This window comes from Leptonotus elevatus, chromosome 10, assembly GCF_054856555.1.
Source record: "Leptonotus elevatus isolate MCC_2025b chromosome 10, RoL_Lele_1.0, whole genome shotgun sequence".
NCBI classification, from domain to species: domain Eukaryota; kingdom Metazoa; phylum Chordata; class Actinopteri; order Syngnathiformes; family Syngnathidae; genus Leptonotus; species Leptonotus elevatus.
Window position 1 is genome coordinate 3,737,540 of NC_141248.1, and position 24,130 is coordinate 3,761,669.

Here is a 24,130-nt window from a genome sequence, read left to right on the forward strand (position 1 = left end):
ACTCAAGAGAAGTACATCCATCGTGCAATGGGCCAGCTGGGGGAATCAATGTTGCAATGAGAGTAATGTTGACATGCAGCCGCAATGCGTGATGTAGACGAATGTGCTAAAGTCACAGGATATAACAGAACTGTATACCAGTGCACAAAGCAAGAGTAATAAAGGCAAATATTTTGTATAAACTACACCTGCGATTGTGAGACTACAGCAGTGACTTCAAACTAAAGAAAATGTTCTACTAGAAGTCCTCTTTCTAAAACAGTCAAAATAGTTATAGCTGCAAATATTTTTGTTAGTGCTATAGAATGTGGATAGATGTATTGATGAAATCCCTTTTGTATACATACCAGTCCCATACAACTACTAAAATAAATAACAATTAACACAAACATTCAAAAAAACATGTAGAAATAAACTTATAACAAGATGTGCCTGTACTTCTGTCAATACCATATAAGGTAAGGGAGCCAGACTTGAAGCAACGAAAATTCCATCAACCAGGGAAAGAGACAACTATTTATATGTTTATTATTACATTAGGGAGCGTGACTATAAGAGGAAAAACATTGGTTTGTTCTGTAAAACCAAAAACAGGTGACAACTATTGTAATTATTGCACTATTGTCATGCATTTTCAAAACAGCACTTGAAAGTAAAGTGGACCTTTGAGCTACATTTACAGTACGTACATATGGGGCAGCGCATTTGCCTCACAATTTAAAAGGTTTGAGTCAAAATCTCTATCTCAGCTCTGTTATGGGTATTCCCCCTTCCTCCTACATTCTTAAAACGTGCACGTTAGGTTCATTGAAGACTACATTGCTTAACTTAGTGAATGTCAATGCTAATGCATGCATAAGCAGTCCAGGGTGTACTACACCTCTCACCAAAAAGTCAGCTAAAGTAGACTCCATCTCACCCATGAGTCAAATGAGGACAAGCACGATAGAAAATGGATGAAGGGATGTACAGTATACATGAGGTTCCCTTTGTCTGAACAATGAGACAGTATACCAGTAATAGAAAAAAATAAAGCATGTAAAAATGTGCTCCAAAAATTAGTTAAACCCAATATACAGTACCAAACGTATAAAAATGATCTACTTTCAATTCATATGAGTCTTTTGCTCTCTTTTTTTCTTTTTTGTCAGCTTGGATGCGGCTGGTGTGACAACTGATGGAGTCAATGATGGGTTCAAGGCTGGATCTAGGGCTGGGTTCCGGGCAAGAAGGTCCATTAGAGAGGCATCCACATCCCCTGTGGAATATGAAATCATGAAGAACAAGAAAACAATAGCACCATAAGCATACTTTCACCCACCAGGGAACATGTGCTTACCTGCGTTGTCATCTTCATCGCTGTCTTCTGCATCTGGATTGTAGAGAGAAACCCGAGCCAATGCTGCCAAATCACTTATGAAGCTTCTTTCTGCCTGCTAATGTACACGACAACACAGGAAACTGATTAACATCTTATTTCTGACCCGCTTTGTATTGACTTACCTGTAGTTGTCGATTGATCCTTTCTAAGTTTTGATCCTGGGCTACTTTTCTTCGACTCAATTCCTCACACATCATCTGCTGCTCCAGATCGCACCACTCTAACAACTTCCTTTTGTGTAGCTCAACCCTGAGACAGAAAACCCCCCAGTAAGCTCGACTTAAAGCAAATGAAAAAAAAGTACTGGTACTTCTTTTACCTCTGTTGAAACTTAGCAGAGGTAGGTTTTCTTCCCCAGTTTTCCAGCTCCCTCAGCAAAGCTTTGTTCAACTGACTGCTACTGGAGTCTTCCTCAGTCACATCTATATGGAAGTTATATGACACTAAAGTTAATGAAAACTTGCTGTACTGTCAAGGACTGGTTTACAATAGGTACACAGCAATGTTGTTTTTTGTGGCATGCACCGGTGAAGAACTGCAGCATATCATAATGAGGTGTTCATTATGTTGGCTCCCTTATTATTTTACCATTACTTTAAATTTTTATAAAAACACAGATGTATGAATGGCCTAACAGTGGGTCCCTCACGACTAAAGCCAGAGGGCAGCCATCTTATGCTGCCACTGTTACTGACATTTTGTTTATTTTTTTTCCGCTGAAAAAACTTATCAGTGCATGTTTTAGGCTAGGATCCGTTTATGGAGTAATGAGAGCCTCTCAAACAAAGAACTTCACTGCATGGACCATTCAAGACTATATTATCTCAGTATTATGAATCCAATCGTGACTCATTGAGGTTAGGATTACATTTTGCTGTGATTTTTTCCCTGATGGGCTTTACTTTCATTTGATTGTTGATGGTTTTGACAACATGATACAGATGTATCTTTGAGTAGCACTCGGAGGAAGAGAAGATTAAGATTCATATTCTTAGCGATGAAATGTACTTGCCACGAACGCTTCTTCCAGACTTATTGGTACAATTGTATCACAAACAGTAAACAATGTGAAAACAGCGCAGATAAATCAATGAATTCAAATTAGGCGAGCTTAGCGATTGGCAGCATAAGATGGCTGTCGGTGGCTTCACTTCTTATGACAGTGGTAAGCGGCATTATTATGCTGCATTCAAGGATGGTCAGAAGTCGGATTTATCCCAGTTGGCTTTTCCCAGTTCCGATCTGAAATAGTTCGAGGAGAAAGTAAACAACCAAAATGGCATTAAGTGATAAATAGTTTTTTTATTTTGGTCCTCAGAACACATTTTGACCTCCAGCAATCTTGCCTTCTCGCAATTTTGCTTCTTTTATTGTATTTATCTTATTTCATAAACATTCCATACATTTCAGTAGTTCACCGTATAATTTCATGCAGGGAGATGGCGGCATATTGTCACGTACGTTGTATTACGTAAAGTTATGTCGTATATTTCTGAATGAAGAAAGCTATCTATTTGTATACTCGAGTAAATTGTATTTTACCATTCATGGGCGAGAAGCGGAATGGAAGCCAGCAATGTGCAAGCGCAGAGTGCCGAGACGTTAGTCAGTGTGCGTTAACTTTTGCACCTGACACCCTCATCATTATTTGACTCTACAGGAAAATAGGAGCAACAACCATTGTGCCACAGTAGTGCCACATAGTCCATTATACAATTTTAAAAACATATGTGGGTGAAAAATATGGTTATTTTAACACTCAAACTTATATCATGCCCCTTTGAAGTCGGAAAAGTCAGACTTCCTACTTCCCTCGAATGCAGCATTAGTCCTTTCATATAAACATCCGTGCATGTGCAGTCTATTGAAGTGCAACCACAATGACAAAGCTCAAGCTTATTATTGAAATACATGCTCAAAACTGAGCATTAATTTGTTATTAGAGACAATTAAGATTAGTTATGGATAGTGAGGAAACTTTATCAATCTAAAACATTAAACAATTCAATAAAAGCAACAATATGTGGTGTGGTAGAGTCTCACCAGAGTTTGTGTTTGACTGATGTGACTGTACTTTTTGAGTAATATCTTGCATGCTAGAATAGTAGCTATGGACGAGAGCAGTAAGAGAATCTTTGGTGACGTATACACTCTCAGAAGCAGCCTCTGTTAGATGGTGCTAAAAGGAAAACAATATTAAGAAATTCAGAGTTAAGCATGGCAGAAATGAAAAGAAAGCAGTTCCCAGAAAGAAAGAAAAACTGTACAGTACAACACCTTCAAGCCGTCATCATGCCTTGAGCTGCTTTGTGATTCCGAGACCCGGCCTTCCATCAGCTGTAGGATGGCGTGGCTGAGGGCGTTGCCTAACACCAACTGCGCATGGTTTTGAAGAAGCTCCGTCCCCGTTTCCAGCTCAGACAGGAACTCCTGGTGGAAACTGTGGCTCACCAGCTGACTCTCTGGACCCAGATGCTTCTCTGCCAGGCTAGCACTGCTGTCCTATTGTTGTTGTTAGATCACAAGAACAAAAAATACAATGATGTCAATAAATAATCATGCTGCATATATTACTTTAGTAGGAATTGGTATTAGTTAATTTTTTAACGCTCTCCTCACCTTGAGAGCTGAATCAACACATGAATGGACTGCGGTGAGGTCCTGTATCAGCAGAGCTCGAAAGTCTCTCTGAGACAGAACCTTCAGCTTGGACAGCCTCATCTCTTTGAGCATGTGTAGACAAAAGTGTCTGGCCATAAAGTGGCGCTGCACGCATGTTAGCAGATGCTCATGTTTCTTGTCAAGCAACTTCCCCACTTGACTGAGAAAAGGTCAGATTCAGAGTCTTTCATGAAAAGGTATGTGTTAACAACTTGTTACATTTAGATTAGTGGTCTTTTAGTGTCACCTGTTAAATGTGTAGCTCTGACTGACCACCATGGCTCGCAGGATTTTCATCTGCTGGTTCTTTAGATGCTTGAGGCTGGCATGCATCAGAGCTATTGACTCAGTCCATACCTAAAGGAAAGATCCAATGAAAGCTATTTAGAACGATTTATAGTAATTTAATACAATGAAGTTGGATATTGAGCCTATGCTTAAATTCTTTAGTTCAAACCAGATTGGTATATTGTATATGTCACATAGAACTTGGTGAGAATTAATTAGAATTAGGGTCACTTCAGTAACTCTGGCAAGAACAACAGTTTCATGTTGAATTTTCCACACAGACTGGATGTACCTGTCGCTCTTGATCAATTTGAGCCAGCATTTGGTCCATTTGCAGTCTGATCGTTTTCTCCACCTGCTGCTGCTGTGCAGCAAATTGCTGCTCGACGTCCAGCCACAGCGCTTGACAGCGTTCAGCAGACAGTTCACACTGGGCGGTAACAGACGTGCAAAATATTTCCTTGGCACTTTCTTCAAGCCTTTTTGACCAGGTGCTGCGGAGTTTCTGAACAGATGACGTGGTCAAAGTGATGGCTGTGCACATGAAACAATCGTTCAGATAAATGCTGAACAGTATTTAAGAGACCTACTGTCCAAACGTTGCAGAGGCTTTCAGCCATCTGGTCGTCTTGCTGCAGCTCCAAATCACAAAGCTTCTGCCTTTGTTTTAATAATAGTTCTTGGTACTCCTAGTAGTAATTAATAGTATAGTACAATTACTATCAACATACGTACTGTAGACAATAGCAACAAAGTTAATACATTTGCAACATTGAATATCTCTTGCAAAGCCATAGGTCTGCCTCCAGTCGTCATGGTTATGAAACTCATACTCTGCATTTGCATGAGGCAGAACTGATGCGCTGCACAAATCAACAGCCAGGAGCTTTTGCATGCAGATGCAGTAAAGTGACATCCCATTATGTGCTAACCTTTGACAGCTGCTCTGGGTCACCTTGAGATTGTCTTAGCTCCAGCACACGACTCCTCTCCTTGTCCTGGCTCCTCCGAAGCTTTTTTCGCTTTGCCTCCATTTTGCTATACTTCTCAACCAGCAACTCGTTTGTTTTCTCCGTGTAATCTGGATTGTGACCAAAAATTTGAAGTTATGATTTACAAACTGACATGATTGTAAACAATTAATATTATTTGAATGACAAATAAATAAATAATATAATAATAAAACAATTTATATAATCAAGTACAGTAGTTCGATAAATTCCCTATGAAGTAGTACTATGCTGAATAGTGCTAACAGCGCTAACTAATTGTGCCTGTTTCTTTTGTTTTTAAATTCAGTTAATTTTAATTTGTTTTTAGAGCAGATCTGTTAGTTTGTATGAGTTATGATTTTAAAAATGTTTTTAGTTTTTATTATAGTATTAGTCTTAACAAGGGGTGTTTGACAAGTAGAAGATAAAAAAAAGGTGAATAAGTATTGTGCAATCATTTAAAGTACTGTAAACTACAATTTCAAATGAGTGTTTGACCTTTCTTCTTCTGTTTGGGTGTACACCGGTACATCAAGACTGAAATGAAAATTGACATTTTCACCATAATTATAGTTAGTTTAAAATTTTCAAAAGCATTTTCTTTTCTTTTTTTCATTAACACAATTTTTTTTCTATTTGAATTTTAGTTATTTTGTTGGTTTTCGTTTATTATAATAATCTTGGCTGTCACATATTATTATTAATGCAATTTATAAAGAGCACAACATATGATTCATCCCACCCTCTCTGCACTGTTGAAGGCCTTCTGTAAGTGCGTGTTGCACTTGTGAAAGAATAGTTTCCATACAGCTGAAAGTCAAAACATCCTCGCTTGTCAGCTGCTCCAGCACCGTAGCCATCAAGCCCTGCCTCAGAGACGCTTCCTGCTGCACTAAGGCAGGTTGGGACTGGAGAAGACCGGTCAGCTCTTCCCAACATAACAGCTTCTGGTGGATTTGCTAGAAAAGAAGGGCACCAAGGTGTTTAAATCAATCCAAACACTCAATAAAAAATGTTTTTTACACAATTGAGAAAGCCAACTGCTAACCATTAGTTGTGCTTCTTGAGCTTTCATTAGGTGATTCTCAACCAACACAAGAGTCTGGGTGAGAGAGACGGTACCATCATGTGTTTCATCCACAGTGAAACTGCTGGTCCTCTTCATCACATGCTGGCAGAGCTCCTCCACCACTTTGCTGAAACTTTTGGACTGCAAATAGGATTGGATATTATCGTACTTTAAGAATCAATATCTATCTGGATTTGATCTGATTCTCTCTATGAATCCCTCATTTTTACCATTTGAAGGCTGCGCTCTAGAAAATCTTTTTGAGATCTTTCCATTTCCTCCAAAGTACAAGGAGCATCAACACTGTCATCAGTGGCAGCATGGCCTGTTGGCAGCTGTTTCTTTAGCTCCTCCACTTCCTAAAATAACAACAAATGATTTCATCTAGATTTAAAAAATGCAGGAAAAGAAAAACTCATATCGTAGCTGTATCCTTTTGAGTTCAAATGCATAGCTAATTTGTTACATTTGTTTTCCTTGTAAAGTTTTTTTTACTTCAAAATTGTAAAACACTATCTGAAATATTAATCAATATTTTACATTATAAAACAAAAAAACGAGAGTGTTTTAAATTACTACACTTTTTGCCACTTTCACCTCAATGATTAAAAAAAACACAGCGTATAATTCATTTAAATGTACTTTGTTTCACATACCCCCACATTATAACTTTCCATCAACTTAATCAGTATGAAGAACATATTTTCCAAAGACAAACAATTAGGAATAATTACGGTATAGATTTTTTTTGGGGGGGGGGAATAGAAAGATTACCTTTTGCTGCATTTGAAGAATGTGCTGAGTGAAATCTGAATCTTTTTTGTCTCTTGGAAACTGACTGCAAAATATTTTTCTCACCAACTGAAGGTAAATCTAAGGTAGGAAAATACAATAGATTAGAGAAATCAAAAACATTCTACCATACATTTAGCATCCGTTAAGTGCATCAAGTCCTTATTATACGGCAAGTCTTGCGATAAATAATTGTGTCACATCAAGTCCTAGTGCCTGACTTTAGATTTGACAGATGTTTCCCCATCTAAGCACACTCTAAAAACTAATTAGTTAAAAAACTACCAATCTAGTAGGTTAAGCTTATATTGGCTTGATTAACCAATAAATTGGTCAGACATTGACCATTCCAGCGGGTGATTACGGGCATACTAATTTTATTGGTTAGTCAAACAACCAATAAAATTGGTTACAATAGAAAGTAAGTCTAGATAGATCAATCGTAAATATATTTATTATATTCTAAATGTATTTATTAATTATTATAAGTGATTACACAATATTATGATGTATTATAAATAATATAGTGTTTAAAAATGAAAATGTGTGTCTAGATAGATCACTCACTAGGCGTGACCAGCTCAGTGGTAGAGTGTCTGCCCTGAGACTGGGAGGTTGTGGGTTCAATCCCTGGCCGGATCATTCCAAAGACTATAAAAATGGGAGCAATTTGCCTCCCTGCTTGACACTCAGCATTATGGGTTGGAATTGGGGGGTTTGATCACCCAATGATTCCCAAGCACGGCCCCTGCTGCTGCTCACCGCTCCCTCAGTGGAGGAGACCGAATCTCGCCCCACTTAGGTGGGTGTGACAATGAGGTTTTTTTTCAAGAATCGTGTGACCCGCAGGCTTCAAGAAAAAATGTCAGACTCTAACACAGATTAACCAATATCTTGGTCAGAATGACCAATTTGTATCGATTAGCCCAATCACCAATATATATTGGTTTAAAACACCTACCATTCTAGAGTGTTTCTTTTGACCAAAGGATCTGTCGGACACATAACTACCAGCTAGATTGGTCAAATGTAACCTTCTTTTTTGGTAAATTTGGCCAATCTGTTTTTAGAGTGTATCATCTATACTGAGATGAGATCGCAAAACTTTCCCACTTAATTTATGTATTAGGAATGTGACAAACACTCACAATATATTTTTCTTCCAGAAGTTCAGAGTAAAGCTGTTGTACATCCTTCAGAGCCAAGCAATGGAGGTTGATCCTTGCTTCAAAACTGCAGAAAAACACTCATTTACCAAGCCAGATAGCATTCATACTCAGGGTTACATATAAACACATCAATGTTAAGAGGAATTTCAATTCTGAAAGGTCTGTGACCGCCCACCCCGTTTGTGTCAGAGTGTAGGCGTAGTGGGAGACCCTGACAAAGCATTGGTTCTGCAGGCTCTTGGGGACTGATGAGGAGATGAACTGGCTGCCATCATCATTGTCCAGCTCTTGACTGAGAGACTCTCCCTCTGTGAAGGATGAAGACGAATCGTCCTTCGGCATTGTTGGCAACTTGGAGCACTCATGAAGAGAAGGGTTGGATGCTCCATCTGCTAAAGGCTGACACAAACATGTTAAAGGAAACATAAATAAACGTTGTTGTTGTTTTTTTTTTTAAACATTTAAAGTAAGTAGCAGCAAACAGCCTGCTACTTATGAAACACAAATGTAGGTTAATGCTGTATTTTAATAATGGACTCACTCTGTATTTTTGGTTGATGGGGTACACCACTTTTGCTCTTGATGCAAATGCTGCAACATCGTTATTCACGGGTTCCTGCTTCTTCTCCTTCACATATAGCATGATAAAAATGCAAACACGCAATTAATCATATGCTAGACTAAAACAGAATAGATGTAAAATACTTTGTCATTAGCCGTTGCAGGCGTGGCCTCTTTTCTGTTGTTGCTCGCATGATCGCTGGTGTTGTTTTCCACTTCTCCATCATCAGATTCAAGTAGCCTTCTTGCATTGTGCCCCTGATGGAACACACCAAATGCGCACAAAGTTGAAGTGCGTTGAATTTGTGGAAAAAGTGGTGAGCTGGCTGTTGCTTACTTGTCTCGTGTAAATTAAAGTCTTCAGGCAGAACACATACAAAAGGGCGGCAGCTAATATTCCCGACAGTCCACCACAAACTGCAGCCACTGTTAGCAGTCCAGTGTAGACATGCAGCGACTCAACATAATTGACTAAAACATCGGTACTACATTCGGCTACCAAATCCTGGTCGGACATTTCTCGGTGGGCGCAGTTTCACACAAAATGTTCCGGGAAAAAAACAGTTGATGAAAGCCTTACAACAAAGTCATGTTTCTAATTGCTATGATGAACATATCCCTGACATTGTATGTGTCTTGAGCCGCACCCGCATCTTTACGAAATCCTTACAACATCGAGCTAAAATATATGCATCTTCTACGAAAAAGTTTCATAAAAGTTTTACCATCTCAAATCGCCACCAAGTTTTTGACCAATCAGCGACATTAATACATTTGCTTTCAAAATAAAAGCTCACTATTGGTTTCGCGTCAAAAGAGCTGCTACTTTACAGGAAAATGCTAGTATAACTGTATACAATCTAACTCTCATTTTTTTATTTTATTTTTTTATTTACACTGAAAATCTATAGTTAGCGTATCGTTTGGCCTGTAATATTTTAGTGTGAAAAACACAACGGGATACAGATGGTAAAATCGACTGTTTTGAAAACCTTCCTAACTTTTGGAACTGTTTTGGGGGAAGCAGCATATTTGGAAAATGGAGTGTTGTTGGATGTACACGAAATCTGCAAACCTGCAAACCCTCGACCAACAGTTTTAATCTATTCATTGGTTATTCAGCCACCTAAAACTATGGAGTTTCCCAATCGTATTTCGACAGCAGAACCGACGCAATCATTGACTCGCGGCTTTCCCGAGTGAGAGCTAAAACGAATGCTTCTGGTACATTTGATGGCGGAAAAGGTGACGCTATGGTCTTTTTTGGTTAACCTCCAAGTGTCGTGTTTTTATCCGACAAGTACATCGTCAAGTTGGTGCCCCAGCGTCATACAAAATGAGACGCCAGGCGTTGCTCGCCCTGAACTTCCATGTAACGGAACATGTCACGATACATGCTGGTGCGCATCATTGCCTACAAGAAGTTTGTCCAACAAGTATGGAGTGAGTAGCCCGTCACTGATTGTTTGTGTCTTAAGAACAACATTGAATTAACTTGTGTTTAATGTATATATTGTGTGTGTCTTATATTGGGCAGAGCATTTCCATCTACTCTGAAACCAAACGCATTGGAGGGAACCCAACAGGACTGCAGCTGCATACACACTGTATGTAAACACAAATGTTCACTGAATGTACAGAATATGGGCAGAGATCATGTTACAGACTTTTCTGGAATCGTAATGGTAAGCAAAATGTTCTTGCACTGTGTGACATTATAGGTAAGATGGATTTCTATCATCCATATTGTGCTGAGAGGCCTGTTTCTTCATCTGCTTCTCCTGACCCATGGGCACACTCCTTCTACACACCCTTTAGCCGCATGAAAGCCATTTTACAACTTCGAGATCGCAGAAGCTCACTCACAAGACACGATCCTGGCCACACTTTGCCTCAGGTGATGCGTTGCATAATTTCTAACTCAAGAATTATTGGACTGTTTATTCGATAATAAAGTAATATTATGTATAATTTTATGTTATGGATTTTTCTACAGCTTCAGAGTTTGACACCACCAGCAGCTTTTAAGGTCAAGTTTAACAAGTGTGCGCAGGTATATTGGTTACATGTGCAGTATATAATTGTATCAATCAGTTCTTGGAAGTGACCATGTGACCACACCCGCAGGTGCTAGCTGAAGCAGACCCCCCACAGCTGACATTCTTCCTGCTGATTCACAACCTGAGCCCAGTGGGTGGCACCAACCTCTCTCAGGTGGCTATCCGTGACTCCATATTTGGGATACTACCACTAAAAACTGAAGGCAGGGTTGTGGAGAGAGGATACCAAGTGTTTGCCATTGATTCTTTATCCGGTATGCCTGACTTTTGGTTCATTACTATAAATAACTAACTAACTCATTTTTAATATGTTCTTTACAAGCCTATTATTTAAACGTTTCAGCTGGATCCCAAATGATTCTTAATTATACTGCTCAAATAAGAAGTCATAAGAGCAGAGTTCTGGACCTTCCAGCTTTCCTCACCTTCTCTAACTTATCACAGGTAGGTAATTTCTAGTGTGCCATTTCTGTTGCCATATTGGTAGGCAGACCTCCTTTTCCACAAATAATAAAGGAACGCCATCTTGTCTCTTATCCCACAGAACGACGTCAGCATGTTTGGTCCATTGACAGCTAATCTGACATTACGTGTAAATTCCACAGACAGGGTAAATTTTACTTCTACATGGTAAATAGGCAATTAAAGTACAGTGTATACTGTATTTTAAACTTGCATGTACTGATTTTTGTTTTGTTTTAGATTTATCCGAACCATGGTATGCACTTTGCTGGATTTGTTGGTGGGTTCTTTGTTGGTTTGGTGTTGCTGTTGCTGGGCTTTCTAGCTATGAATCTTATTGGGCCAAGAATCAGGTTGAACCTTCTTCAGCAAAGGGTGAATATAAAATTTGTACAAACCATCCAAAGCAATTCTCTTTCAGTTTCAGTGAACTTGAAATGCTGTATTATTTTAGACAGCAATGAGGAGTTTCAAATTGAATTGATCTTTCTGTACCTGCATTTTTGCCAATTCAATGAACTTATCAAAATTAAAAAAATTATTTCAATAACTATAGTATACATTTTAGTTGAAAAATATGTGCTTTATTTGAAAAAAAAACCCCCACTACATTTGCAAATTAATTGATTTAAGAGCCTTGTGATTTCAATGATCAAATGTGTACAGTATCTCTTGCATAAATTACATTTTTGCATAAAAAATCATTTAGGTTAAAGCACTGGCATGTATTAACCATTACATAACCATAAAATAACCAATAGGTTTCGTTTAGGGCAGCTGTGACATAATAGTTACCATTAGTTGGTGCTTTATTAAAATTTATTTAAAAAAATTAAAATTGCCAACAATTTCTATTTATATAAATATTTTAAATTATATTTTATTATTTTTGTACCACAGATAAACAGTGATGATCCAGATCTAGAGTATGCAGACTGCAACATGACTGAGACTGTTAAAGATGAGGCAACTTTCGAAGACAAGATTGTTGACATCATGGTGCTGGAGGAACCGCAGAACATGAACCAGGCGCTGGAGAAGTAAGCAAAACATAATATCTGTGTGTTCACATTTTAAAATAAGATTTGGAAATTGAATGAATTAAATAAAAGTTCAGCTTTATTGATCAAGGTCGTGAAAGTAGATACAGTATGCACAGTATTTGTTCCCCTGGCGAGACAAGGTTGTTGGCCACTGCTTTCTGAAAAGATCACATTTTCTTCAGGGAATCTTTTTTTGTGTAATTTTACCCCTAATGTTTCGTGTAACAAAACATTTAACGTGACTTGTATTTTTCTCTGCATGTTCACCATGTTAGCCTTGAAATGTCCACACTGCTGCACGCCACAAACAACTTGGAGGCCACTCGGATTCAGATCTACAAGGATGTTCTCTCTGTCCTGTTGGGAGGCCTGCGCTACCGTGGCCAGATCAGCCTCCAGGCTCAGCAGAGACTTCTCAGCGTGCTCCATGGGCAGTTGCTGGGTATGGAGGGTCGATTGAAGGAGGAGCGAGGTGCCCGCATGGCTGCGCTTGCAGGCAAGTGTAACCTGGAAACACGGGAGGAGATGGAAGCAGAGCATTGCAGGGAAGCTGCAGAGAAGGCCCAGGCTGAGCAACTGTGTCAACATGCAGAAGAACAGGTGATGATGGATGCTGTAGTCTGTAGATACAGGCAGTTGCTTTAATTTCGATTGATTTCATTGTCGACTTCACTATAGGAGCTCCTCCAATGTAGTGTCCTGCTGGAGAAGCTGCACAAGCTGAGCCAGGCTCACCTGCAGCGCATCTTGTTGGTCCGCCATGAAGAAGCCTCGGCAAAAGTCCAGAAGCAGATCATCGAGTGGCGACGTGTGGAGCTTCATAAGATCTTCTCCGAGGAGTTGGAGGAGGCCACAAAGATGGGCGAGTTGGAGAAGACTGCTGCCAATAGTCTTCAGCACAGTTACTTTCAGTGTCAGGTGAGTAACATGTGGCTGAGGTCACTATAAATCGTATGGCCCTCAATAATTATATAAATTAATTCTCAAAATGATTCAAATTCTGGCCAAATTTTCTGTCATTGTGAACTTTTTTTTTGGCCCCCAATATTCTAAACATGGCATTCTGATAATATAGCCTTTGCAAAATCTACTTGTTTTAATTCATCTCAGGTGGTGGCCATTTTACCATTTGCTTTCGACTGAAAATGACATCACAGTTGCTCAGGGCTTTGGTGACGACCAATCACAGTTCAGCTTTCAAATGTCACTTGACCAAACTCGGGAAACAAGTGAACGGTGATTGATCATTACCTAAGCCCTAAGCAACTGTGATGTAATTTTCAGTGGCAAAATGGCAGCCCCTGAGATGGATAAATATGGGTGGATTTTGCTGCTTAATTCATATTCCACAAACGCAATATTAATCACAATACTGTGTTTAGACTAGTGGGGCTGCATAGAACATATTATTGTGAATATTTTTTTAGGTTGAGCTCCCCTTTATAGTATATTTTTATTGATACACTTCCTCAAGTACAGGCATATCCAGTGTTTCAGAGGAGTGCATCTTTTACCCCCACAATTTGATTATTTCAATAAACAGATCCCAAGTGTCTTCATAACATGCCTGTGACACACTCATCAAAATACACCAAATGGATACTCCCCGAAACACTTATTAATGAGTGGGCAGGCACTCTGGAGCTCCAGCTGTTTATATACAAACAATGAAAAGTGACTTTTTCCATTATTTGTCCCTTTTAAATGTATCGCTATTAAAAAAAAAGAAAAATCGAAGAGACTACCATCTTTTAGAATGGTACAAAAGGTTGTTAATTTAAATTGTCCTTTCAAGGATTACTCAACAGGAAGTCAGACTCTTGCTCCACCCTTCACTAAGATTTGAAATCGGCGCTCAAAGGGTGTTGCCTGGAGGACCGTTGGGTTGCGAATGGGAAGAGGGTTGGGCGTGGTCTGGCTGTGATTGACAGCTGCAACTCCCTAAGAAGCCGTTTAAGGAGGCGTGTACGAGAATGAGCCGGTTGGTTGCGGGAGCGACTACGTCATGCGGAACAAGTGACTTAGTATGTATCGTCTCGTGTACTGAGAGAACAAACAGCCAAATTGTATTCATCTCAGTGTTTAACCTTAAGATGGCACCAAACACACGAGTTTTGCCTCCAAATCAAGCTTCAAACAAACATGTACTAAAATGTAAAAAATAATGACCCGGACTTGTAGACAGCATTTGTAGACACTGGTTTATACAGTTTATCAGCAAAAAAAAAAAGTTGATTAAGTGATGAGTTATGCTTTAAGATCAGGCATATATAAATCATTTTCATTATGTAAAAAAACATCCATCCATTTTACAAACTGCTTATTAATAAAACTAAATATTATTTATTGCATTATTTCATGCATCAACATCATTAAAGCCGTCAGTAATGTAACTCTTTAAACATAAATCTGTCTTCATCTTTTACAAGTTCATGATCCATCTGTGTCCAGGGTCTGCTGGAGGAGACTCTAGATGTAATTCTTGCCAATTGGCGTTATGTGCTAGCTGAACGCCATGCACAGAGGAAGTTCCTGTTACACAGCCTGCACAGCCTCAATAGTCTCATTTCTGAAACCTTCTCTGGCACCTCCAGCAATTTGGACAACATGTTGACACACATCAGAAGGTTGGGCTATTACAATATTATCATCTGTTAAGGCACATAGCTGCATTGCATTGTGATGTTCCACCAGAGGCAGCGCAGTGTCTGCTGAAAAGCTGAATCAGCTTCAGGAGAAAGCCCAGAAGGATCTGTTGATGGTGAGGCAGAGACTGAATGACGCTTTGAGTCAAGAGAGGAGAGCCATGCGCTGTGGACTTGTCAAGAAGCGGAGGGAGCTCATCTCTGACATGGTTTGGGGCATTACTTTTGTTTCATATATCCCCTGTATTACTACACTTTACTCCCAGTGTACACATCTGTGCATTGTAAGGTTATCAAAGGAAAGAGCTACATAAAACTAAATTCTGCCTTTACAAAATTGATAACCTCTTTTATTTATTTTACATTGGAGTGCTTAACCAAGAATCCCCAAATACACATTACATTATGTTTGGTCAGCCTTGTATTTACTGTTCATCATGTACTATTGTAATTTGGTGTCCTCCATTTTTCAGCTCAGGGTCCACATGCAGAGACAAAGGGACCTGTCTGGCCTGTCTAAGAATCAAGATGGAAGCATAGAAGTAGCCCAACATCTGCACTGTTGGCAGGACCTACTGACAACTCAAAGCTTGGAGCTTGCCGAGCTCATCAATAACTTAGACGAGGAAGGTGCAGCTGACATTCGCAAGGTACATAAATCAGTGTTTCCGCAGGTCATTAAAAAAATCATTAAAAGTCATTAAATGGGGTTTGCTCAAATGAAGGCCTTAAATGACATTAAGAAACATACAATGTCGAGAGGCACTAAAAATTTAAATACAATTGTACAGTTTTACATCCAATTGGTTGTGGAAAGGAGTCAGGATATCACAATTTAGCAATAATAAATGTGATAAAAATTATTGTATTTATGGGGACTGATGACTAGTTGTAATTTATCCATCCATTTTCTACCGCTTATCCGAGGTCGGGTCGCGGGGGCAGCAGCTTTAGCAAGGAAACCCAGACTTCCCTCTACCCAGCCACTTCAACCAGCTCCTCCAGCGGGATCCCAAGGCGTTCCCAGGCCAGCCGAAAGACATAGGCTACGTTCACACTGCAGGCAAATGCAACCCAGATCTGATTTTTTTGCCCAAATGCGACCTGTATCTGACTTTTTTATGTCAGTCAGATTTTTTCATATCTGACCTGGGCCACTTTCACATGTGGTCCTAGATCATAGACGTATCCGAATTTTTGCAATGCGACCGTAGTCTGAACTGCCAGGTTGCATATATCTGACCTCAACGTCATCAAAAGTCCAATATGCGCTCCGCGCGGGCGGGGCATTGAGCTTGATTTATGCTTAACGCATCCGCGGGGTCTGCACGGCTCGGGAGACGTACGTGAATCGGCAAAGTTGTTACGAGTAACAGTTGTGACTTTATATTTGACTTTAATTTAATCCTACTTGAAACATGAAGTATAAAGATGGCATTTGTGGTGATGATATTATTCATTTTTAGCCATTTATTACGCGCGGCAATAACATGACGTCATTGTTAGGGAGAAAAAAAGGAGAGGCCTCCGTTAGATGAGGTGCTCAAACAGGCTTGCCTCATTCTCACAACATATTATTTCTACCTTCTCCTGCATCACTCCTCTGTAGATATGAGATGGTAAAAATATGAGCCCCGATGATGGACTTATAAAAGTCCATACGTATTTACTTCCGCAAACACAACATTGTGAGGGACATTGTATCTTCTACTGCGCATGCGGGTCACTTTGGGGACGCATTACGTCCACACAGCAGACCAGACTGAGGTCGCAATTAATAGGTAATGTGAACACTTACTCAAAATCGTATTTCACCAAATAAATTAGAATTGAGCATGAAGACCTGCAGTGTGAACGTAGCCATTGTCTTTCAAGCGTGTCCTGGGTCATCCCTGGGGCCTCCCACTGGAGGGACATGCCCAGAACACCTCTCCAGGGAGGCGTCCAGGAGGCATCCGAACCAGATGCCCGAGCCACCTCAACTGGCTCCTCTCAACGTGGAAGAGCTACGGCTCTACTCTGAGTCCCTCCCGGATGACCGAGCTTCTCACCCTATCTTTAAGGAAGAGCCCGGACACCCTGCGGAGGAAACAAATGTCGTCCGTTTGTATCCGGGATCTTGTTCTTTCGGTCACGCATCACTGCAGACGCTGCACCGATCCGCCTGTCGATCTCCCGCTGCATCCTGCCCTCACTTGTGAACAAAACTCCAAGATACTTGAACACCTCCACTTAGCGCAGGATCTCATCCTCGACCCGGAGAGGGCATGCCACCCTTTTCCGACTGAGAACCATGGTCTCGGATGTGGAGGTGCTGATCTTCATCCCAACCTCTTCACACTCTGCTGCGAACCGCTTCAGTGAGAGTTGGAGATCACAGCTTGATGAAGCCAACAGCACCACATAATCTGCAAAAAGCAGAGATGCAATGTTGACGCCACCAATTGGGACCCCCTCAACGCCTCTGCTGCGCCTAAAAATTCTGTCCATAAAAATTATGAACAGAATCGGTGATAAAGGGCAGCCCTGGCGGAGTCCAACCCTCACTGGAAACGAATCTGACTTACTGCCCGCAATGCGGCCCAAACTCTGACTCCAGTCGTACAGGGACCGAACAGCCCGTATTGAGGGGCTCGGTACCCGTGCTCCCCGAAGCACCCCCCCACAGGGCTCCCCGAGGGACACAGTCGAAAGCCTACACATATGGACTGGTTGGGCAAACTCCCATGCACCCTCGAGGACCCTGCCGAGGGTGTAGAGCTGGTCCACTGTTCCACGGCCGGCTATGATAATCATGTGATTAATTGTAACGCCCTAATGTGTGTGTATATGCAGTATGACACGGATGTTTTAAGATGCATTAAAAATGGCAATAAATTAGATTTGATGATACCTGCAGAAACCCTGATAAACACTACACCACACACACTTCCTCTGTCTGTTGTTAAGGTGACCATGCGGGTAATCCAGAGCTCCATGGCAGACGTCAAAGCCATCCAGCCCTCTACAATGCAGGCTCTGCTCACAATCTTGCCGCCAAGCATGCAGCACTCACTGCTGCAAGTCGAACCGGAAGCAGGCCAAGGAGGGAGCACTCTCCTGCAGGGCCAAGAGATGCTGCACCAGGAAGGCAAAGCCGCCTTACACACCCTCAGCACCACCAGAGAGAGTTTGAACACAGCCATGGAGAGGGAGCTGCAAGAGCAGAGGGAGCTCAGGGCTCACTGCAGGGCTTTCTTCAGGTTAGTATAGTAATAATGCACTGGCACTAGTTAAGATGGATTTACTGTGCAGGTCCAAGTGCCCAATTTCAATTTAATACCTACAGTATGTCCAATATTTTGACTGTTCATTGCAATTTACATTTCAGTTAAGGTTGCAAAGGGGTTAAAAGCAAACTATCGGAAGCCTTTGTCGCATTTAGCCTGACTGTCCTCGTATGTGTCCTTGTCAGATGTCTGTGCTCATCCCAGCTGACTCTCTCTGACGATGAGCGCCTGGCCACGAAACTTGAGTTCCAGAAGTGTCTCTCTGTGATGGACCGATGCCTCATGCTGCCCCATGCCGTGTCCAGAACCAAAGTCCACACCTGCCTCACAATTAGGAGGAAGGACAGTGAGCAACAAATGGTGAACACATCATAAACATCATCAACTTGCTTCTGTGATTTGCTGCTCAAGTCCAACGGGTTAGATAGTGATATTTTTATGTAGGCCTACTTCTTGTCCCGGTTGCGTCCCACTGTGATTGGTATCAATTATGAAGCTGCTGGACGAAAGTGTGCACAGAGTGATTTGATTTCTAATCGCACCAGGACAGCAGGCTTGGATTCTTTCTAAACTGCACAGTTTCATTTTATTACAGACAGATGCACATTTCAATAGGAAAGCCAGTCAGAAAACACAAGCCACATCCGACCTAGTTCACTTCCAGAAAAAGCTTCAAGACCAGATCCAGCTGTTGGAGAAAAAGAGGGCAAGGGAGATGGATAATTGTGTTATAAACAAGGTAAGAGACAGGAACAATAATGTGCAGTTTTGTAGTTTGGTGATTATTTTATTTCATGACATGTCAATTGAAAAAAACCACAATGTGGACAGAAGTAATCAGGTCATATGACTGTTACACCTCCAGGACATTAGACTCATTTCAACACTTTTAAGTGTGACATTGATTTAATCAGTTAGTAAGATCATTTTTGATCCAAATAAAGACCAAACTGATTATTAACTCATTCACTCCCAGCCATTTTCACTGAAGCAATCCCTTTCGCTCCCGGCTGATTTTGCAAGGCCCACAGAATATTGTGTTCTATTGCATGGAACCTACCAAAAAAAAAGATTAAAGTCCCTTCTTTAAACAGGAATTAAAGTATATTTCTATCTGTTGCCGTTTTGCAGCAATTAGCATTAGAATATAACTAAGTTTCATCATTATTCACAAATCTGCTTAGAACTGTGGGGAAATCAGCTTGCTTTCAACATGGCACTGGTTGATCTCTTATACTCTGCCGCCACCTGCTGGCTGTTTTTGTTATAACTACCATTGTGCAACTGTTTTGTACAGTTGAGGGGCTGCATCAAAATGCTCTAGCATAAAAAAAAGAAATTTACGTATAAATACGTCTTTGGGACACTTTCAAATAGAAAGTATTTATATGTTCTTGGGAGCAAATTAGTTAAGTAGCGTGCCAAAATATTGTAGTGTATAAGTATTCAAGATTTCTTGTCTGAATGAATCATGAGGTAATTTGAGGTGAAGCTTTCTTCTTTCTTTTTTTTTCAACTGTACCCTGCAGGTCGAGGAGGAGATGAGAGAGGAGAGAGAGAACTATTTGCGTTCTCAGGCCGACAGTCTGGCAGTGCAGATGGCTGCCGTCCACTACCAGAAGGCTGAGAGGAGGACCAAAGTCTTGGAGACGTCCAGAGCACTGCACACCCTGCACAGCCTACTAATTCATCACCTTCGAGAGACCAAGAGTCTGGCGAGACAAGAAATGGCCCAAAGTATACAGAGGCATTGCCTGGTAAGATGGATTTGATGTCAAGTTTAATTGTGGGATTGTTTTGCTTTGGCTAGGGCTGCCCCTTAATTGTAGTTGGTTAACCAAAATATTAGAAACAGCTCATAGCTTGATGCAGTGTACCTTTACTCCACTGAAAACTAGAACTACAATAACAAACACATGTGAGTGCCGACGACGTGCAGTACGCCAGACGACGCTGACCGAAATCCATTATTAGCCTGGCAAGGAAAGCCTGGCGGGCCGCCAGCCTTGTAAAACGCTGGAGGAAACCCTGGACGTGACATGATTTGCCTTCCAGTAATGTTTTGCCTTCCAGCAAAAGTTTTGTGTTACATTTGATATTTAATATTTTAAATATGTATTATATCATATAATATTATTTTTTCCAAGACTGTTTTAATTTAATAAAACTGTTAAAACAAATGTGAAGAGGGTTTATTTGTCAGATATTTAAGTCAATTCTGTTTTGTTCTAGGCCTTATTTTTACCTCATGCACTTTCATTCATATGACATTATAGCTTTTTGCTTGTTTTCTTGCAGGGCCTTGAGGAAGCAGAACGTCAGCTCCAGGAGGAGAATGGAGAACTGGACCAACTGGAAACGATTCATCGGTCAACTCAAACACACAGAGAGGACGCCGATGCGGCAGAGGCAGGCCACAAGGAGGACGAGCTGTTTGGGCTGCATCAGGACAGCCGAATGTCATCCATCCTCCAGAAGGCTCTAAATAAGTGTGAACAAGTCATCACAACGTTGACTATCAGGTGGGTCTTCAGTGTCTCGGGGTCACTACAGTCTTTAAATTTTTTTATTTTTTAACGTATTAAAACTGATGTATCAGGTTGCAGGAGATGACGACAGGCAGTCAGACTATGGAAGATCTAAGAGAACAAATGGCATTCAAGAGACTTTATTCAAACTGCGACCAGGTTCAAATACAAACTCATCCAAACTCGATGGCAGTTCTACTATATGTGCATCTTTTTAACTGGGATATTTTTCTTTGTGGTCATTTCTGTATTTTAGGACCTTCTTTTTGCATCAGAACTAGTAAAACAGTGTCGGATGCCTGTTGAGGTTCTCCTTGAGCTTCTGCGTCTACTGGTCCCCACGATGGCCGAGAGTGAACTTCTTTCTATCACTGATGCCATCTGTCCCAAACAACATCTTGGTTCCTCGTCCACAGAGCATGAGCATTCTGGGTAAGCATTGCGTTAATAATCATAATCTGTTATTTCAGTCGCACTAATTGGAAATTGGAATGCATTTCATATTAAGCATGAATATTACTGTCAAAAAATGGCAATGCTATTTTTGAAGCACAGCACATCCAATTTACAGTGTATTTTAAATATTTTCCATTTGTTCCCTCTGCCTCAGATTTAGCATCTGTGCCAGTCTTTCACAAACTAAACAGTCAATTGAAATTGTTGTTTTATAAAGTATTTTTACATTAATTCAAAAGGAAATAGAGCCGGGATAAACTCTGCCCATTGGCTGAAATGTGAACAATGAATGCTGTGTGAAACAGGGACATTTTCCCCTGAACTAAGATGAACAAAGTGAAATTGTCGTCATTCGGTCAAATCTGGCCCTGCCTGAGTTGGGATTAGATTACTGCTGACTAATGTCTCATGGATGAGGTATTTTGGATCTGAGAAGTAAAAGCAGTGAAGAGATTTTTAAAGAGGCAGTCTTTTTCTTTTCTTTCTCCCTTTTACTTTTTATGCTTTTCACAGTTTATAAATTACTTTTTTTAAACTGCCTAATCTAACATCTCGTTAAGATAAAGTTGTCCAAAAAAAATAAAATGTTTTGTTATATTTTGATGTGTAAAGAAAGCATTAAAGCGAAATTTGGAAAAACACGTTTTGTCATGTTTGTTTTGTCATGTTTGTTTGACTAATATGATCTGTGGAAAAAAAAGTTCCTTTCTCTGATCTCACCTTGTGCCTCAAATTAGATTTACAAGAAACCAAGGTGCACAAGGGGAAAACAACCAATCAGAGACAGAAGGCATGATTTATGAGATGTCAATCATATGTCACAAACTTGCGGGCAAAACCCCATGGTTTTGCAAAAAATGAAACCTCAAATTGATGACATTTACTGTTATAGTAACACTCCATTATGAAAAGGTGCTTTTTCAGTGTAACAGGTCCATCCATCCATCCATTTTTGGAACCGCTTCATGAATGAACAATAATTGGCAGGGTCATTCAAAAACTCAACATTACTTTTGTAAAGATATTGCTTTTGAAATGGGTCTTAATAAAACAACAACATGTATTTATCAATACTGTTCTGTTGGTTAGAATGTCATCTTGATCCAGTTACAGCGCATTACTGACATTAATGACTCTCTGACCAGGCCTAATCTGCGTCTTCCTGTCAAACTGAAGGAAGACCTAGTACACGAAAGTCTGCTGAACATGCCACGTGTGGAAAAGGAGAGGTGAGTGAGCAGCTGCCAGATTAAGACATGTCTCAACATCAAGGCCATTTATCAACTCAGCGGTCATCAATGTGTCAAACGTGAACCTTTCAATCAGAATTGGTCAAGTATGCAAAACACATTGCTGTTGTAATGACCAAAGGTTGCTATGCAAACCATGCGGTGAGTCATCAAGCAAAGATAAAGTGACCAGTAGCGTAATTACAATAAACAACTTAGAATTTTCAATGTGCAATGATGTGCAATGATGCAGAAAGTCCTTGAGGTGAAATGTCGTCAGAGGCGCGCATGTACGAGGTAAGCTCATGTACACGGCGGCCTTTAAAACAGCAGCTCCTTTGTACTCTTCCAGACTCCAGGAAAAGAGGCAAAGCCTGATGGAAAGACTTCTTCCCAGCTCTCGTCTGCCACTTGCGGTAAAAGGGAAGAAGGGCAGCTTCACCAAGGAAAAAGTGCCCGAGTGTAAATCTGCCATCAGTGAAAAGACACAGCAGCACGGTGAGGCTCCCAACCAAAGCGACATAGAGAAAGGGAATGAAATACTGCACAACTCAGCAGAAGAAGATATGATTCTAACCTCGGCCAATGTGGAAGTCATCTGCCAGGCCACTGGAGAAAGGCTGTTTGTCTTTCGAGATCCACCTCAATCCCACGTCAGTATCTGCACTCCCAAGAGAAAAAGGAAAAGGAACTTCCTCAATTTGAAGAAAGGTTGTGTGGCTCCAAAACCCCAAACTTGACATTGACTCATCATGAAAATTAACAGAACTCTTGGCCAAAGGGTTTGGCACTGAATTAAATTTGTTTCACTACCTTTGCTGCTTCACCATTTTTATAGAATATATTTTTAATGTCTGTAAAAATATCTTGGCTTTAACAGTGCAAATAAATATGTAGCATTGGCACCATTACTGCAATGTAGAACCAACGTCAATCACGACCCTGAAATTTGAAGCAACACATGATTTGGTCATTTTTGAAGTTGCTATTTTGTATCTTGTGTCCTAATGCAGTCTTATGTAGCACTCCACTTTGTATTATTTCTTTCACAAGCAGCTGACTTGAACCGTTTTCATCTGTTGTTGTTTTTTTTGTATTGTTAAAAGCTGTGTGATGAACAACAGGTGGGTGACACATCCTCAAACATAGTGACTCCTTTCCAACTCCTTACAAATAGATCTCATAGTGTGTATAAGTATATATATATATATATATATGTGTGTGTATATATATATATGTGTGTGTATATATATATATGTGTATATATATATATATATATATATATATATATATATATAGTAAAAATAAACCAATTACAAACAGACATGTGACAGGCACATGCCAAATGCTCCATTATAACAACGTTTGCAGACTTTGCATTTGAGGTTTTGTGGTTTGGGTGTTCAAGTTCAGTCTCATATGCAATCATTGGCCCAAAGGGTAAGTATTTTTATAGTGTAGGCTACTATAGATTAGAAAAGGGGTTTGGTCTGCAATTTTTTTTTTAAGGAGGAAGTCAACCCAA

General features: G+C 40.3%; 2 protein-coding genes across 2 annotated transcripts; one reads left to right on the plus strand and one right to left on the minus strand.

Moving 5' to 3' along the window:
- Positions 1-511: 511 nt before the first annotated feature.
- On the minus strand, positions 512-9,646 carry evc (EvC ciliary complex subunit 1). The gene is made up of 20 exons (XM_086085943.1): positions 9,251-9,646; positions 9,058-9,171; positions 8,894-8,980; positions 8,528-8,751; positions 8,332-8,416; positions 7,166-7,264; positions 6,622-6,750; positions 6,371-6,532; positions 6,065-6,281; positions 5,263-5,411; positions 4,921-5,019; positions 4,623-4,835; positions 4,290-4,399; positions 4,001-4,202; positions 3,659-3,883; positions 3,425-3,560; positions 1,701-1,803; positions 1,504-1,630; positions 1,340-1,436; positions 512-1,258 (listed from the first exon to the last, which is right to left on the minus strand). Exons 1-20 carry the CDS (start codon positions 9,428-9,430, stop codon positions 1,107-1,109), a joined length of 2,910 nt encoding a protein of 969 aa, XP_085942069.1. The 5' UTR covers positions 9,431-9,646; the 3' UTR covers positions 512-1,106.
- Positions 9,647-9,896: 250 nt separating this feature from the next.
- LOC147166758 (limbin-like) lies at positions 9,897-23,630 on the plus strand. The gene is made up of 23 exons (XM_086087215.1): positions 9,897-10,356; positions 10,451-10,520; positions 10,635-10,810; positions 10,910-10,966; positions 11,041-11,227; positions 11,317-11,417; positions 11,518-11,583; positions 11,676-11,810; positions 12,336-12,475; positions 12,754-13,078; positions 13,157-13,396; positions 14,930-15,105; positions 15,173-15,332; positions 15,597-15,773; positions 18,073-18,365; positions 18,578-18,752; positions 18,988-19,131; positions 19,922-20,149; positions 20,691-20,914; positions 20,992-21,079; positions 21,177-21,352; positions 22,522-22,605; positions 22,958-23,630. The coding sequence occupies exons 1-23, from the start codon at positions 10,129-10,131 to the stop codon at positions 23,343-23,345; spliced, it is 4,038 nt and encodes a 1,345-aa protein (XP_085943341.1). The 5' UTR covers positions 9,897-10,128; the 3' UTR covers positions 23,346-23,630.
- Positions 23,631-24,130: the final 500 nt, after the last annotated feature.

Coding starts and splice junctions, on each gene's coding strand:
- evc (XM_086085943.1), bottom strand. CDS start 9,430: ATGTCCGACCAGGATTTGGTAGCCGAATGTAGTACCGATGTTTTAGTC. Junction 5,020..5,262: donor ACCCAGAGCAGCTGTCAAAG/GTTAGCACATAA, acceptor AATTACTACTAG/GAGTACCAAGAACTATTATT. Junction 1,631..1,700: donor TCTGCTAAGTTTCAACAGAG/GTAAAAGAAGTA, acceptor TTTCTGTCTCAG/GGTTGAGCTACACAAAAGGA.
- LOC147166758 (XM_086087215.1), top strand. CDS start 10,129: ATGCTTCTGGTACATTTGATGGCGGAAAAGGTGACGCTATGGTCTTTT. Junction 10,357..10,450: donor GTTTGTCCAACAAGTATGGA/GTGAGTAGCCCG, acceptor TATATTGGGCAG/AGCATTTCCATCTACTCTGA. Junction 11,811..12,335: donor TGAACCTTCTTCAGCAAAGG/GTGAATATAAAA, acceptor TTTGTACCACAG/ATAAACAGTGATGATCCAGA.